Raw genomic sequence first — 17031 nt, 5'->3', positions numbered from 1 at the left:
TGCGGTCATAGATGATGGGAAGACATACAATCAGTGGACACGTCCCAACTTAGACATGCCACGTTACACTAATTCAGTGCTACACCCCCCCACCAGAACTCCTTCAGTCCATTACTGGTGACCCCATAAATGAATGAAGAGGCTTTATTCCAGAAGAGTTCACTTTAATAAAAGGTCTCTGATAAATAAGGAGACGTGTTATAAATAGGGATTGTGTACCAGCCACAGCTACAAATAACCAGCAGTCACACAACATCAACGTAGCAAGACACATACATAGTGCACTGACCAGTAACCCTGTCACCCTGAACCCAAAAATACGTCTCACCCGCTCTATAGGGCAATGCCAGCAGGATCTGTGTAGAGGAGGGGATGACCGTGAGGTAGGGCTGCATTAGACACCTCGGGCCACCAGGACTGCAGCCACAATGCACCACAGACAGGTAGTCTTCCATTCAGCACAGTAAAGGGATTTCTCTCTTGACACTCAAGCCTTAGAGCCCAACGCTTTCATGGTTAACAGTTTGAGTCTTCTCTGGAGGACGTCTTGAGGACTAAATTAGCACCAGAAGATTTTACGGTTTTAAAGCCACTGATCAGGTTGGTCAGAAGCAGTTATTGCTGGAGCATCATCATATTGTTGGTGGAAACCTGCCAATCACAGCTTCTGAAGGTCACAATGAAATTATTGGATCATTTCTTTGTGGAACTCCTCAGGATCGCGTGGACAGATCACCTATCTGTGGAGCTTCTGAAGATCACAAACAAGTTGATGGATCATTTATTTACGGAACGTCTGAAGATTGTGATGAGGATAGATCACTTATCTGTGGAGTTTCTGAAGATCACAATGATAACAAATGACTTATCTGGAGTGTCTGCAGATCATAAATGATCTGTCGTTGGCATCACTATCTGTGGAGCTTCTGAAGAACAGGGATTACGATGGGCGTTTATTTACCTGTAGAGTTTCTAAAGTTCCCGATGGTGATGGGTCAATTTTCTGTTTAGGATCACGATGATGTATCATTTATCTGTAGAGCCTTTGAAGATCCTAATGATGATGATGATGGGGGTCATTTATCTATGGAGCCTCTGTAGATCATAGTGATGAAGATGGGTCATCTGTGGAGCTTCAGATGATTAGGTATTGCAGCTACTTTTGAAGATCTGAGTGCTGAAGAGCTTAATCATGTAGCTCACAGATAGAAGTCTTGCGATGCTGATTACGTACACAATGGAGTATTGGACCATGAGGAGTTAAGGGCTTTTCTAGAAGATGGACACAAGGAAAAATGCTTCCTACTGAGACACAACTGCTCAGTCTCTTCAGACTATGTCACTGACACAAGTGAGCCGCCATGGGCCAAGTCCCTCCACCAGCTGTGGATGATGGAACTTGCCTTCATAAGGACTTTGGAAGAACGCTCTGAGAGCTTGCAGGAAGTCAGTAGGACTGAAGTGTTGACTCCATAGCTGCAGCCCTCAGTCACTGCCTCTGGCGATCCCAGCCGCTGTGCACCGAGCTCTGCCCATCTGGAAGAAGAGAAAGGACGGGCGGTGCTATATGTGACGGCCGACGATACAGAAATATCAACAGTGGGAAGTGAGACTTTATATTAACGGCGGAGTAGCACACAGCGACCGAGGGATGAATGTAGACATATCTGCAGAGACAACAGGATACATTAGAGATTCGGGGTGGATGCAGAGCAGGATGGCAGAGGGTTGGGATGGATGGGGGGGCGGATGACACTGCCAGGACCACAGAAGGACTGTTTGGTTCGGCAGAGCTTCTCAATAGTTCCACGTTCAGCCCAAGCCTATGGCAGAGCATTGTACATGACGTATCACAAACATGGAGGCTCGCGAGGAGGAAGCACTTCTGCTGAGGAGGTGACGGAGCTCTACATCTGCGGAGGCCAACGCCAAACCGGGTTTTAGAACATAAACCTAGTGATAAGACAGAGCTTCGGCACATTTAACCCCTTAGTCACACGGCCTGCATGGCGCCCAAGGAGGAGATTTGGGGGGGAATTGTCATCTCATCGCCTTATTTTCCGTATGAGGGGTGTTTTTTGCGAGGCGAGCTGTAGTGGTTATTCGCGCCATCTTTAGGTATATATAATGGATTGTAAAACTTTTAGTTTTTATAGAGCAGGTAGGAAAAACAGCAATTCTAACATTTTTGAACCGCATTATTTATGCAGCATAAAGCGCGGTTTTCTGCGGTTCGCTGCGATAATACCAAAATTATAGAAGTTTGTTTTAGGTTTTCTACATTTGCACAAAAAAAAAAAATAATTTTGTAATGGAAATTATTTTGGTTTACCTTGCGGCTCACAGAGCAGAGTGTTCTCCACGGACGGCGCCGTGCGACGCGCTGTAGGGGTCATCGGTACCATTTTGTGGTAAATATGGCTTTTTAAAATCACTTTTATTACGTTTTTTTGGGTTGTGTTTGCCATGCGTGTCGTTACGGATGCGATGATCGCACGCGGGGGGGGGGGGGGGGGGGAAGCGAGAAAAAAGGGTTTATTATTAGGGATGAGCGAGTATACTCGCTAAGGCACTGCTCGCTCGAGTAATGTGCCTTAGCCGAGTATCTCCCCGCTCGTCTCTAAAGATTCGGGAGCTGCCGCAGCTGACAGGTGAGTTGCGGCGGGGAGCGGGGCAGAGCGGGCGGGAGAGAGAGATCTCCCCTCCGTTCCTCCCTGCTCTCCCCCACAGCTCCCCGCCCCGCGGCGGCACCCGAATCTTTCGGGACGAGCGGGGAGATACTGGGCTAAGACACATTACTCGAGCGAGCAGTGCCTTAGCGAGTATACTCGCTCATCCCTATTTATTATCTATTTGTACTATTTTTATGTCCCTGTAGGGGACTAGAAACTGTGAGGCTTAAATTTATACAATGCACTACTTATACAGTTAGGGCCAGAAATATGTGGACAGTAACACAATTTTCGCGAGTTGGGCTCTGCATGCCACCGCATTGGATTTGAAATGAAGCCTCTACAACAGAATTCAAGTGCAGATTGTAACGTTTAATTTAAAAGGGTTGAACAAAAATATCTGATAGAAAATGTAGGAATTGTACCCATTTCTTTACAAACACTCCACATTTTAGGAGCTCAAAAGTAATTGGACAAATAAACATAACCCAAACAAAATATTTTTTGGTTCAATATTTTGTTGCGAATCCTTTGGAGGCAATCACTGCCTTAAGTCTGGAACCCATGGACATCACCAAACGCTGGGTTCCTCCTTCTTAATGCTTTGCCAGGCCTTTACAGCCGCAGCCTTCAGGTCTTGCTTGTTTGTGGGTCTTTCCGTCTGAAGTCTGGATTTGAGCAAGTGAAATGCATGCTCAATTGGGTTAAGATCTGGTGATTGACTTGGCCATTGCAGAATGTTCCACTTTTTTGCACTCATGAACTCCTGGGTAGCTTTGGCTGTATGCTTGGGGTCATTGTCCATCTGTACTGTGAAGCGCCGTCCGATCAACTTTGCAGCATTTGGCTGAATCTGGGCTGAAAGTATATCCCGGTCCACTTCAGAATTCATCCGGCTACTCTTGTCTGCTGTTATGTCATCAATAAACACAAGTGACCCAGTGCCATTGAAAGCCATGCATGCCCATGCCATCACGTTGCCTCCACCATGTTTTACAGAGGATGTGGTGTGCCTTGGATCATGTGCCGTTCCCTTTCTTCTTCCCATCATTCTGGTACAGGTTGATCTTTGTCTCCTCTGTCCATAGAATACTTTTCCAGAACTGGGCTGGCTTCTTGAGGTGTTTTTCGGCAAATGTAACTCTGGCCTGTCTATTTTTGGAATTGATGAATGGTTTGCATCTAGATGTGAACCCTTTGCATTTACTTTCATGGAGTCTTCTCTTTACTGTTGACTTAGAGACAGATACACCTACTTCCCTGAGAGTGTTCTGGACTTCAGTTGATGTTGTGAACGGGTTCTTCTTCACCAAAGAAAGTATGCGGCGATCATCCACCACCGTTGTCTTCCGTGGACGCCCAGGCCTTTTTGAGTTCCCAAGCTCACCAGTGAATTCCTTTTTTCTCAGAATGTACCCGACTGTTGATTTTGCTACTCCAAGCATGTCTGCTATCTCTCTGATGGATTTTTTCTTTTTTTTCAGCCTCAGGATGTTCTGCTTCACCTCAATTGAGAGTTCCTTTGACCGCATGTTGTCTGGTCACAGCAACAGCTTCCAAATCCAAAATCACACACCTGGAATCAACCCCAGACCTTTTAACTACTTAATTGATTACAGGTTAACGAGGGAGACGCCTTCTGAGTTAATTGCAGCCCTTAGAGTCCATTGTCCAATTACTTTTGGTCCCTTGAAAAAGAGGAGGCTATGCATTACAGAGGTATGATTCCTAAACCCTTTCTCCGATTTGGATGTGGAAACTCTCATATTGCAGCTGGGAGTGTGCACCTTCAGCCCATATTATATATATAATTGTATTTCTGAACATGTTTTTGTAAACAGCTAAAATAACAAAACTTGTGTCACTGTCCAAATATTTCTGGCCCTAACTGTACATTGCCATGCCTACCCACCGGCCTCCCTCTGTGAACATCTTATGGCGGGAAGGGGTTAATATAAATATTGTGCTTGAAAAAAAAAAAAAAAAAGACTCTTGGGAACTCTGAAGCATCAACGTATCGCCCCCGAGGCCCCCCCCCCCCCCGCCGCGTCGCCCCCGAGGCCCCCCCCCCTCGTCGCCCCCGAGGCCCCCCCCTCGTTGCATCGCCCCCAGTCTTACGCTTCAGCGACGTCAATCTGTTCAGTTAGAAAGCAGAAGCGATTGGGAATCCATTTCTGCTGCTTTGACACAAATCGATGCAACAAGAGCACCGAAGAGCCGACGGCGAGAGCAGACGCCTGCAGGAGGACCATGGAGCTACTGCTTGTAGGTAAGAAGGTACCGAGCTGGAAGGAGACCCCCATATATCAGACGCCTGCAGGAGGACCATGGAGCTACTGCTCGTAGGTAATAGGTTACCGAGCTGGAAGGAGACCCCGATATATCAGACGCCTGCAGGAGGACCATGGAGCTACTGCTTGTAGGTAATAGGTTACCGAGCTGGAAGGAGACCCCGATATATCAGACGCCTGCAGGAGGACCATGGAGCTACTGCTTGTAGGTAAGAAGGTACCGAGCTGGAAGGAGACCCCGATATATCAGACGCCTGCAGGAGGACCATGGAGCTACTGCTTGTAGGTAATAAGGTACCGAGCTGGAAGGAGACCCCGATATATCAGACGCCTGCAGGAGGACCATGGAGCTACTGCTTGTAGGTAAGAAGGTACCGAGCTGGAAGGAGACCCCGATATATCAGACGCCTGCAGGAGGACCATGGAGCTACTGCTTGTAGGTAATAGGTTACCGAGCTGGAAGGAGACCCCCATATATCAGACGCCTGCAGGAGGACCATGGAGCTACTGCTTGTAGGTAATAGGTTACCGAGCTGGAAGGAGACCCCGATATATCAGACGCCTGCAGGAGGACCATGGAGCTACTGCTTGTAGGTAATAGGTTACCGAGCTGGAAGGAGACCCCGATATATCAGACGCCTGCAGGAGGTCCATGGAGCTACTGCTTGTAGGTAATAGGTTACCGAGCTGGAAGGAGACCCCGATATATCAGACGCCTGCAGGAGGACCATGGAGCTACTGCTTGTAGGTAAGAAGGTACCGAGCTGGAAGGAGACCCCCATATATCAGACGCCTGCAGGAGGACCATGGAGCTACTGCTCGTAGGTAATAGGTTACCGAGCTGGAAGGAGACCCCGATATATCAGACGCCTGCAGGAGGTCCATGGAGCTACTGCTTGTAGGTAATAGGTTACCGAGCTGGAAGGAGACCCCGATATATCAGACGCCTGCAGGAGGACCATGGAGCTACTGCTTGTAGGTAATAGGTTACCGAGCTGGAAGGAGACCCCGATATATCAGACGCCTGCAGGAGGACCATGGAGCTACTGCTTGTAGGTAATAGGTTACCGAGCTGGAAGGAGACCCCGATATATCAGACGCCTGCAGGAGGACCATGGAGCTACTGCTTGTAGGTAATAGGTTACCGAGCTGGAAGGAGACCCCGATATATCAGACGCCTGCAGGAGGACCATGGAGCTACTGCTTGTAGGTAATAGGTTACCGAGCTGGAAGGAGACACCGATGTATCAGACGCCTGCAGGAGGACCATGGAGCTACTGCTTGTAGGTAATAGGTTACCGAGCTGGAAGGAGACACCGATGTATCAGACGCCTGCAGGAGGACCATGGAGCTACTGCTTGTAGGTAATAGGTTACCGAGCTGGAAGGAGACCGCGATATATCAGACGCCTGCAGGAGGACCATGGAGCTACTGCTTGTAGGTAATAGGTTACCGAGCTGGAAGGAGACCCCGATATATCAGACGCCTGCAGGAGGACCATGGAGCTACTGCCTGTAGGTAATAGGTTACCGAGCTGGAAGGAGACCCCGATATATCAGACGCCTGCAGGAGGACCATGGAGCTACTGCTTGTAGGTAATAGGTTACCGAGCTGGAAGGAGACACCGATGTATCAGATGCCTGCAGGAGGACCATGGAGCTACTGCTTGTAGGTAATAGGTTACCGAGCTGGAAGGAGACACCGATGTATCAGATGCCTGCAGGAGGACCATGGAGCTACTGCTTGTAGGTAATAGGTTACCGAGCTGGAAGGAGACCCCGATATATCAGACGCCTGCAGGAGGACCATGGAGCTACTGCTTGTAGGTAATAGGTTACCGAGCTGGAAGGAGACCCCGATATATCAGACGCCTGCAGGAGGACCATGGAGCTACTGCTTGTAGGTAATAGGTTACCGAGCTGGAAGGAGACCCCGATATATCAGACGCCTGCAGGAGGACCATGGAGCTACTGCTTGTAGGTAAGAAGGTACCGAGCTGGAAGGAGACCCCGATATATCAGAAGCCTGCAGGAGGACCATGGAGCTACTGCTTGTAGGTAATAAGGTACCGAGCTGGAAGGAGACCCCGATATATCAGACTCCTGCAGGAGGACCATGGAGCTACTGCTTGTAGGTAAGAAGGTACCGAGCTGGAAGGAGACCCCGATATATCAGACGCCTGCAGGAGGACCATGGAGCTACTGCTTGTAGGTAATAGGTTACCGAGCTGGAAGGAGACCCCGATATATCAGACGCCTGCAGGAGGACCATGGAGCTACTGCTTGTAGGTAATAGGTTACCGAGCTGGAAGGAGACCCCGATATATCAGACGCCTGCAGGAGGACCATGGAGCTACTGCTTGTAGGTAATAAGGTACCGAGCTGGAAGGCCACCCCGATATATCAGACGCCTGCAGGAGGACCATGGAGCTACTGCTTGTAGGTAATAAGGTACCGAGCTGGAAGGAGACCCCGATATATCAGACGCCCAACCCCCCCTGCCAGAACATCTGACCCCGCAATGCCGGAACGCCACAAAATGCGACACGGTAACCTCTTGACATAGTTCTATACATGGGGCAACGATCCAGCAGTCATTGTCATAGCGCCCCCTTCTTTCTGACTTAATACCAACGAGGGCTAGAACCCCATACAGGGGGTGGTCTCTCTGGGAGAATGGATGCGGATAGAGCCCCCCATGTATATATACGGAGACCCCCCCCATGTATATACAGAGCCCCCCCCCATGTATATATACGGAGACACCCCCCCATGTATATACGGAGACCCCCCCAGCCATGTATATACGGAGACCCCCCCATGTATATACGGAGACCCCCCCATGTATATACGGAGACCCCCCCAATTGTATATACGGAGACCCTCCCCATTGTATATACGGAGACCCCCCACCCCACGTATATATGGAGACACCCCCCACCCCACCCCCATGTATTTGTGCGCTATGACTGCCGGTTCGTTGCCCCTAGTATATTCTGTTTGTTGCACACATTTGCAGATCCACTCATGGCCTTCTTCACACGGCTCGCATGATTTTGTTGTGTTGCTACAAACCGCATGTATGTGTTTTGTAGCCTGCAACATCCCGACACACAAACCCCGTGGGTCCGGCCATCTGCCCGCGACTCGTGAGGTTCTGTAGGCCATATGTACCTACGGAGCCTTCCTCCCTGTGGCATCCATCGCGGCGATGCATCATGACTGTAGGAAGTCCTCCTGTCGTTCCCCAATCTAAGCCCTGGGTGCAGGGACAAATAACAGAGAGCATACATCACTTAGAAGCGCTGTCCGGCTCCGCCGCAGCTTCCACCCGCTCACTGGTTGTCTTCATCTCTTCTGGGCGGGGATTGAAAAATCCCCGCCTCCTGGAAGCGCTGCCTCTGATTTGCTGACGCTTAGCCAATCAGAGGCAGCGCTTCCAGTGGGCGGTGATTTTTCAATCCCCGACCAGAAGAGATGAAGATGACCAGTGAGCGGGAGGAAGCTGCGGCGGAGCCCTGGACAGCGCTGCTAGGTGACGGATACTTTTTCTGCAGTTAGGGCTTATTTTCAGGGTAGGGTTATATCTAAAGGCCCCCTGAAAATCCTCACATGTTGTGCTACAATCACAGTAATGCCATGAGAAGACGCAGCGATATTGCAGAAAGCAGCGATGTGATATGGCTGCCACTTTCTCACGGCAATGCCCTGCCGCCCATGTGAGGGAGGCCTGCCGCCCGTCCTTCATGCCCTACAGATATACGGACGGGTGTTCTTTCCACGGTCTAAGGTCATCTTGTCATTATTGCTGCAGGGGGCGCTGGAGAGACACGACCCCCAGAGATGGCAGAAGGGCAGTTTTTTGGTGGAGGTGCCCGTGTTTCTTTGCGGGACGCCCGCTGGTTTCTATGGATACCGTTTGGGGTGCCGACTAGTCGGATGGATTTTTATTCCACCTTTTGAATAAACGGAGTGATAAAAAAGCACTTTTTCAGCGTTGTGTTTTTTCTGACGACTTTAACGCGGGGAAAAATGCGTTGGTTTGATAGATCGGACGTCCATGGACGCCGCGATACAAAGTAACCACTACAGTCCAGGACTCCGCACAAGACCAGCCGCTCTGACCAGTGGTCCACCGGTCACTGGCCCTCACACCTCCATATCGCTGGCTTATCCCTTACTGGGCGATCACCTCCTCAGCAGCCCGGACACATGCAGAAGAGATGACTGGGCACAGAACACAACACCAGAAGAGGAGGTCACACGTTACCCATCGAGTCCGCCGCGTCCTCCATTAGGCAGCTTGTAGGAGAGACACCACAGTTTATACACAAGAGGGCGCCGGATATACGTGTCTGCGACCAACGACCGACTCGTCATCACGGCCCACAGACATAGCGCTCAGAAGCGGATAGCCAGACACGCAGTATTCCTCCCTACAGAGGGGGGCGCTGTATCCACCTCGCAACCCCCTACATCACAACAGTCTCCTATATACCCGCTGCTCCCACCAGTCTACTTGGATGAGTGAATTATCCACAGAGGAGATCCTGCTCCCCTATCTCAATCTCTCCCATACACTGTACACACAGAGGAGATCCTGCTCCCCTATTTCTATCTCTCCCATACACTGTATACAGAGAGGAGATCCTGGTCCCCTATCTGTATCTCTCCCATACACTGTACACAGAGGAGATCCTGCTCCCCTATCTGTATCTCTCCCATACACTGTACACAGAGAGGAGATCCTGCTCCCCTATCTCTATCTCTCCCATACACTGTACACAGAGAGGAGATCCTGCTCCCCTATTTCTATCTCTCTCATACACTGTACACACAGAGGAGATCCTGCTTCCCTATCTCTATCTCTCCCATACACTGTACACAGAGGAGATCCTGCTCCCCTATCTCTATCTCTCCCTTACACTGTACACAGAGAGAGGAGATCCTGCTCCCCTATATCTATCTCTCCCATACACTGTACACAGCGGAGATCCTGCTCCCCTATCTCTATCTCTCCCATACACTGTACACAGAGAGAGAGGAGATCCTGCTCCCCTATCTGTATCTCTCCCATACACTGTACACAGAGGAGATCCTGCTTCCTCTATCTCTACCTGTGTACAGTGTATGGGGGAGATGCGTACAGGGGAGCTCCTCTGCGCCCACAGCGCGTACAGGGGAGCGGGAGCTCCTCTCTGCGCCCACAGCGCGTACAGGGGAGCGGGAGCTCCTCTCTGCGCCCACAGCGCGTACAGGGGAGCGGGAGCTCCACTCTGCGCCCACAGCGCGTACAGGGGAGCGGGAGCTCCACTCTGCGCCCACAGCGCGTACAGGGGAGCGGGAGCTCCACTCTGCGCCCACAGCGCGTACAGGGGAGCGGGAGCTCCACTCTGCGCCCACAGCGCGTACAGGGGAGCGGGAGCTCCACTCTGCGCCCACAGCGCGTACAGGGGAGCGGGAGCTCCACTCTGCGCCCACAGCGCGTACAGGGGAGCGGGAGCTCCACTCTGCGCCCACAGCGCGTACAGGGGAGCGGGAGCTCCACTCTGCGCCCACAGCGCGTACAGGGGAGCGGGAGCTCCACTCTGCGCCCACAGCGCGTACAGGGGAGCGGGAGCTCCACTCTGCGCCCACAGCGCGTACAGGGGAGCGGGAGCTCCACTCTGCGCCCACAGCGCGTACAGGGGAGCGGGAGCTCCACTCTGCGCCCACAGCGCGTACAGGGGAGCGGGAGCTCCACTCTGCGCCCACAGCGCGTACAGGGGAGCGGGAGCTCCACTCTGCGCCCACAGCGCGTACAGGGGAGCGGGAGCTCCACTCTGCGCCCACAGCGCGTACAGGGGAGCGGGAGCTCCACTCTGCGCCCACAGCGCGTACAGGGGAGCGGGAGCTCCACTCTGCGAACAGTGCAAGACGTTAAAACACAATAGACGCTGCAATGTCTGTGCGTCTGCCTCACTCAGCTCCCACTCCCTTTCCTCTCCATAGACTTCTATGGTCATCATGTAATCTGATCTATCAGTGAGCTATTAGTCTAGTCTTGTTTACTAAGACACATTTTAGCAGACTCCCTAACCTTGAAAAATCTTTGAAGTCGTCATCCTCTTCCTCCTCGTCTTCATCAACCTGACAGGTAGATAGACATATTACTCATGATGTATAACGCACTTCACCCGCCCTCCACCTGTGCGGCATCCATGTACTCACCTGGTGCGGGGCGCTCTTCATCATGACATCCATGGCAGCAGGGGCACGGTCATCTGTAACATGTAAATGCATGAGGCAGCACTCCTACTCATCACCCACCGGGGCGGCTATATACGACTCCCTACACCTCCCCCAACGATAGGACAAATAGTGAAGGTGCAGCATGGGGGGGGCGGGGAGCAGGAGACATGAGGGGCTTATACACAGATAATCCTTCATAGTAAATGCATGCAGCGACTGAACGACAAACGAGAAGACCCTTAGTGTGTAGACATTATGGTGGGTGCCCATCATACCTGGCCCGGGCTCTGTGCCGTCTGTGCTGGGTGCGATGGCTGCTTCATGTAGTCTGGGGAAGGAGTCCAAGCTGCCTGCTGGGAGGAGAAGACAGAGCTAAGGTCAGACCTGAAATCCGTGCCGATCCAGAGCAGGGGGAGGGGCAAAAACCACCATCATTACCGAGCGCCAGTGTGTAGCTTTCCACTAGTCAGGAGGGTCATACCTACATATTGGCCAGACGGGAACCGCCATCATTACCAACAGTATAGACAGCTCATACCTTCCCCTTGGCCAGACAGTAACCGCCCTCATTACCTAAAGTCGGCTCATACCTTCCTTCACCCAGACAGGAACCGCCATCATTACCCGTCATCAGCTCATACCTTCCCCTTGTTTAGACGGGAACCGCCCTCATTACCTATATAGTCAGCTCATACCTTCTCCTTGGCCAGACGGGAACCACTAACATTACCCATTGTCAGCTCATACCTTCCTTCACCAGACAGGATCCGCCATCATTACCCATCGTCAGCTCATACCTTCCTTCAGCCAGACAGGAACCGCCATCATTACCCATCGTCTGCTCATACCTTCCTTCAGCCAGACAGGAACCGCCATCATTACCCATCGTCAGCTCATACCTTCCTTCAGCCAGACAGGAACCGCCATCATTACCCATCGTCTGCTCATACCTTCCTTCAGCCAGACAGGATCAGCCATCGTTACCCATCGTCAGCTCATACCTTCCTTCAGCCAGACAGGAACCGCCCTCATTACCCATCGTCTGCTCATACCTTCCTTCAGCCAGACAGGAACCGCCATCATTACCCATCGTCCGCTCATACCTTCCCCTTCACCAGACAGGATCCGCCATCATTACCCATCGTCCGCTCATACCTTTCCCTTCACCAGACAGGATCCGCCATCATTACCCATCGTCAGCTCATACCTTCCCCCTAACCAGACAGGATCCGCCATCATTACCAATCGTCCGTTCATACCTTCCCCCTCACCAGACAGCATCTGCCATCATTACCCATCGTCAGCTCATAACTTCCCCCTCACCAGACAGGATCCGCCATCATTACCCATCGTCAGCTCATACCTTCCTTTGGCCAGGCAGGATCCGCCATCATTACCCATCGTCCGCTCATACCTTCTCCTTCACCAGACAGGATCCGCCATCATTACCCATCGTCAGCTCATACCTTCCCCCTCTCCAGACAGGATCCGCCATCATTACCCATCGTCAGCTCATACCTGCCCCTTCACCAGACAGGATCCGCCATCATTACCCATCGTCCGCTCATACCTTCCCCTTCACCAGACAGGATCCGCCATCATTACCCATCGTCCGCTCATACCTTCCCCTTCACCAGACAGGATCCGCCATCATTACCCATCGTCATCTCATACCTGCCCCCTCACCAGACAGGATCCGCCATCATTACCCATCGTCAGCTCATACCTTTCCCCTCACCAGACAGGATCCGCCATCATTACCCATCGTCAGCTCATACCTGCCCCTTCACCAGACAGGATCCGCCATCATTACCCATCGTCCGCTCATACCTTCCCCCTCACCAGACTGGATCCACCATCATTACCCATCGTCAGCTCATACCTGCCCCCTCACCAGACAGGATCCGCCATCATTACCCATCGTCAGCTCATACCTTTCCCCTCACCAGACAGGATCCGCCATCATTACCCATCGTCCGCTCATACCTTCCCCTTCACTAGGCAGGATCCGCCATCATTACCCATCGTCAGCTCATACCTGCCCCCTCACCAGACAGGATCCGCCATCATTACCCATCTTCAGCTCATACCTTTCCCCTCACCAGACAGGATCCGCCATCATTACCCATCGTCCGCTCATACCTTCTCCTTCACCAGACAGGATCCGCCATCATTACCCATCGTCAGCTCATACCTTCCCCCTCTCCAGGCAGGATCCGCCATCATTACCCATCGTCAGCTCATACCTGCCCCCTCACCAGACAGGATCCGCCATCATTACCCATCGTCAGCTCATACCTTTCCCTTCACCAGACAGGATCCGCCATCATTACCCATCGTCAGCTCATACCTTTCCCTTCACCAGACAGGATCCGCCATCATTACCCATCGCCAGCTCATACCTTTCCCTTCACCAGACAGGATCCGCCATCATTACCCATCGTCAGCTCATACCTTTCCCTTCACCAGACAGGATCCGCCATCATTACCCATCGTCAGCTCATACCTGCCCCTTCACCAGACAGGATCCGCCATCATTACCCATCGTCCGCTCATACCTTCCCCTTCACTAGACAGGATCCGCCATCATTACCCATCGTCAGCTCATACCTGCCCCCTCACCAGACAGGATCCGCCATCATTACCCATCGTCAGCTCATACCTTTCCCCTCACCAGACAGGATCCGCCATCATTACCCATCGTCAGCTCATACCTGCCCCTTCACCAGACAGGATCCGCCATCATTACCCATCGTCCGCTCATACCTTCCCCCTCACCAGACTGGATCTACCATCATTACCCATCGTCCGCTCATACCTTCCACTTCACCAGACAGGATCCACCATCATTACCCATCGTCCGCTCATACCTTCCCCTTCACTAGACAGGATCTGCCATCATTACCAATCGTCCGTTCATACCTTCCCCCTCACCAGACAGGATCCGCCATCATTACCCATCGTCAGCTCATACCTGCCCCCTCACCAGACAGGATCCGCCATCATTACCCATCGTCCGCTCATACCTTCACCAGACAGGATCCGCCATCATTACCCATCGTCAGCTCATACCTTTCCCCTCACCAGACAGAATCTGCCATCATTACCCATCGTCCGCTCATACCTTTCCCCTCACCAGACAGGATCCACCCTCATTACCCATCGTCCGCTCATACCTTTCCCCTCACCAGACAGGATCCACCATCATTACCCATCGTCCACTCATACCTTTCCCCTCACCAGACAGGATCCGCCATCATTACCCATCGTCCGCTCATACCTTCCCCTTCACTAGACAGGATCTGCCATCATTACCAATCGTCCGTTCATACCTTCCCCCTCACCAGACAGGATCCGCCATCATTACCCATCGTCAGCTCATACCTGCCCCCTCACCAGACAGGATCCGCCATCATTACCCATCGTCAGCTCATACCTTTCCCTTCACCAGACAGGATCCGCCATCATTACCCATCGTCCGCTCATACCTTCCCCTTCACTAGACAGGATCCGCCATCATTACCCATCGTCAGCTCATACCTGCCCCTTCACCAGACAGGATCCGCCATCATTACCCATCGTCCGCTCATACCTTCCCCCTCACCAGACTGGATCCACCATCATTATCCATCGTCCGCTCATACCTTCCCCTTCACTAGACAGGATCTGCCATCATTACCAATCGTCCGTTCATACCTTCCCCCTCACCAGACAGGATCCGCCATCATTACCAATCGTCCGTTCATACCTTCCCCCTCACCAGACAGGATCCGCCATCATTACCCATGGTCCGCTCATACCTTTCCCTGCACCAGACAGGATCCGCCATCATTACCCATCGTCCGTTCATACCTTCCCCCTCACCAGACAGGATCCGCCATCATTACTCATCGTCAGCTCATACCTGCCCCCTCACCAGACAGGATCCGCCATCATTACCCATCGTCCGCTCATACCTTCACCAGACAGGATCCGCCATCATTACCCATCGTCAGCTCATACCTTTCCCCTCACCAGACAGGATCTGCCATCATTACCCATCGTCCGCTCATACCTTTCCCCTCACCAGACAGGATCCACCCTCATTACCCATCGTCCGCTCATACCTTTCCCCTCACCAGACAGGATCCACCATCATTACCCATCGTCCGCTCATACCTTTCCCCTCACCAGACAGGATCCGCCATCATTACCCATCGTCAGCTCATACCTTTCCCTTCACCAGACAGGATCCGCCCTCATTACCCATCGTCCGCTCATACCTTTCCCCTCACCAGACAGGATCCACCATCATTACCCATCGTCCGCTCATACCTTTCCCCTCACCAGACAGGATCCGCCATCATTACCCATCGTCAGCTCATACCTGCCCCTTCACCAGACAGGATCCGCCATCATTACCCATCGTCCGCTCATACCTTCCCCTTCACTAGACAGGATCCGCCATCATTACCCATCGTCAGCTCATACCTGCCCCCTCACCAGACAGGATCCGCCATCATTACCCATCGTCAGCTCATACCTTTCCCCTCACCAGACAGGATCCGCCATCATTACCCATCGTCAGCTCATACCTGCCCCTTCACCAGACAGGATCCGCCATCATTACCCATCGTCCGCTCATACCTTCCCCCTCACCAGACTGGATCTACCATCATTACCCATCGTCCGCTCATACCTTCCACTTCACCAGACAGGATCCACCATCATTACCCATCGTCCGCTCATACCTTCCCCTTCACTAGACAGGATCTGCCATCATTACCAATCGTCCGTTCATACCTTCCCCCTCACCAGACAGGATCCGCCATCATTACCCATCGTCAGCTCATACCTGCCCCCTCACCAGACAGGATCCGCCATCATTACCCATCGTCCGCTCATACCTTCACCAGACAGGATCCGCCATCATTACCCATCGTCAGCTCATACCTTTCCCCTCACCAGACAGAATCTGCCATCATTACCCATCGTCCGCTCATACCTTTCCCCTCACCAGACAGGATCCACCCTCATTACCCATCGTCCGCTCATACCTTTCCCCTCACCAGACAGGATCCACCATCATTACCCATCGTCCACTCATACCTTTCCCCTCACCAGACAGGATCCGCCATCATTACCCATCGTCCGCTCATACCTTCCCCTTCACTAGACAGGATCTGCCATCATTACCAATCGTCCGTTCATACCTTCCCCCTCACCAGACAGGATCCGCCATCATTACCCATCGTCAGCTCATACCTGCCCCCTCACCAGACAGGATCCGCCATCATTACCCATCGTCAGCTCATACCTTTCCCTTCACCAGACAGGATCCGCCATCATTACCCATCGTCCGCTCATACCTTCCCCTTCACTAGACAGGATCCGCCATCATTACCCATCGTCAGCTCATACCTGCCCCTTCACCAGACAGGATCCGCCATCATTACCCATCGTCCGCTCATACCTTCCCCCTCACCAGACTGGATCCACCATCATTATCCATCGTCCGCTCATACCTTCCCCTTCACTAGACAGGATCTGCCATCATTACCAATCGTCCGTTCATACCTTCCCCCTCACCAGACAGGATCCGCCATCATTACCAATCGTCCGTTCATACCTTCCCCCTCACCAGACAGGATCCGCCATCATTACCCATGGTCCGCTCATACCTTTCCCTGCACCAGACAGGATCCGCCATCATTACCCATCGTCCGTTCATACCTTCCCCCTCACCAGACAGGATCCGCCATCATTACTCATCGTCAGCTCATACCTGCCCCCTCACCAGACAGGATCCGCCATCATTACCCATCGTCCGCTCATACCTTCACCAGACAGGATCCGCCA

General features: G+C 52.3%; 1 protein-coding gene across 5 annotated transcripts in view; it reads right to left on the bottom strand.

Annotated features, from left to right (window-relative positions):
• Positions 1–17031, bottom strand: part of LOC136618574 (low density lipoprotein receptor adapter protein 1-like) — a 52010-nt gene that overhangs the window by 10316 nt on the left and 24663 nt on the right. Inside the window, exons 6-10 of one of the 5 annotated variants that reach the window (XM_066594346.1) lie at positions 11469–11546; positions 11173–11225; positions 11042–11091; positions 9233–9264; positions 1344–1536 (exon numbers count right to left, since the gene is read on the bottom strand). In XM_066594346.1, coding sequence (XP_066450443.1) covers positions 1490–1536; positions 9233–9264; positions 11042–11091; positions 11173–11225; positions 11469–11546 — 260 coding nt within the window. In that variant the 3' untranslated portion in view covers positions 1344–1489. Of the gene's footprint in view, positions 1–149; positions 1668–9232; positions 9265–11041; positions 11092–11172; positions 11226–11468; positions 11547–17031 lie in introns of those variants that run through there. The other 4 variants (XM_066594343.1, XM_066594344.1, XM_066594345.1 and 1 more) reach the window with 4 other exon arrangements.

The sequence above is a fragment of the Eleutherodactylus coqui genome, chromosome 1 (genome assembly GCF_035609145.1).
Source record: "Eleutherodactylus coqui strain aEleCoq1 chromosome 1, aEleCoq1.hap1, whole genome shotgun sequence".
In the NCBI taxonomy this organism is placed as follows: Eukaryota; Metazoa; Chordata; class Amphibia; order Anura; family Eleutherodactylidae; genus Eleutherodactylus; species Eleutherodactylus coqui.
The sequence above is the reverse complement of the archived record's forward strand: the minus strand, read 5'-3'. Positions and strand labels throughout refer to the sequence as shown.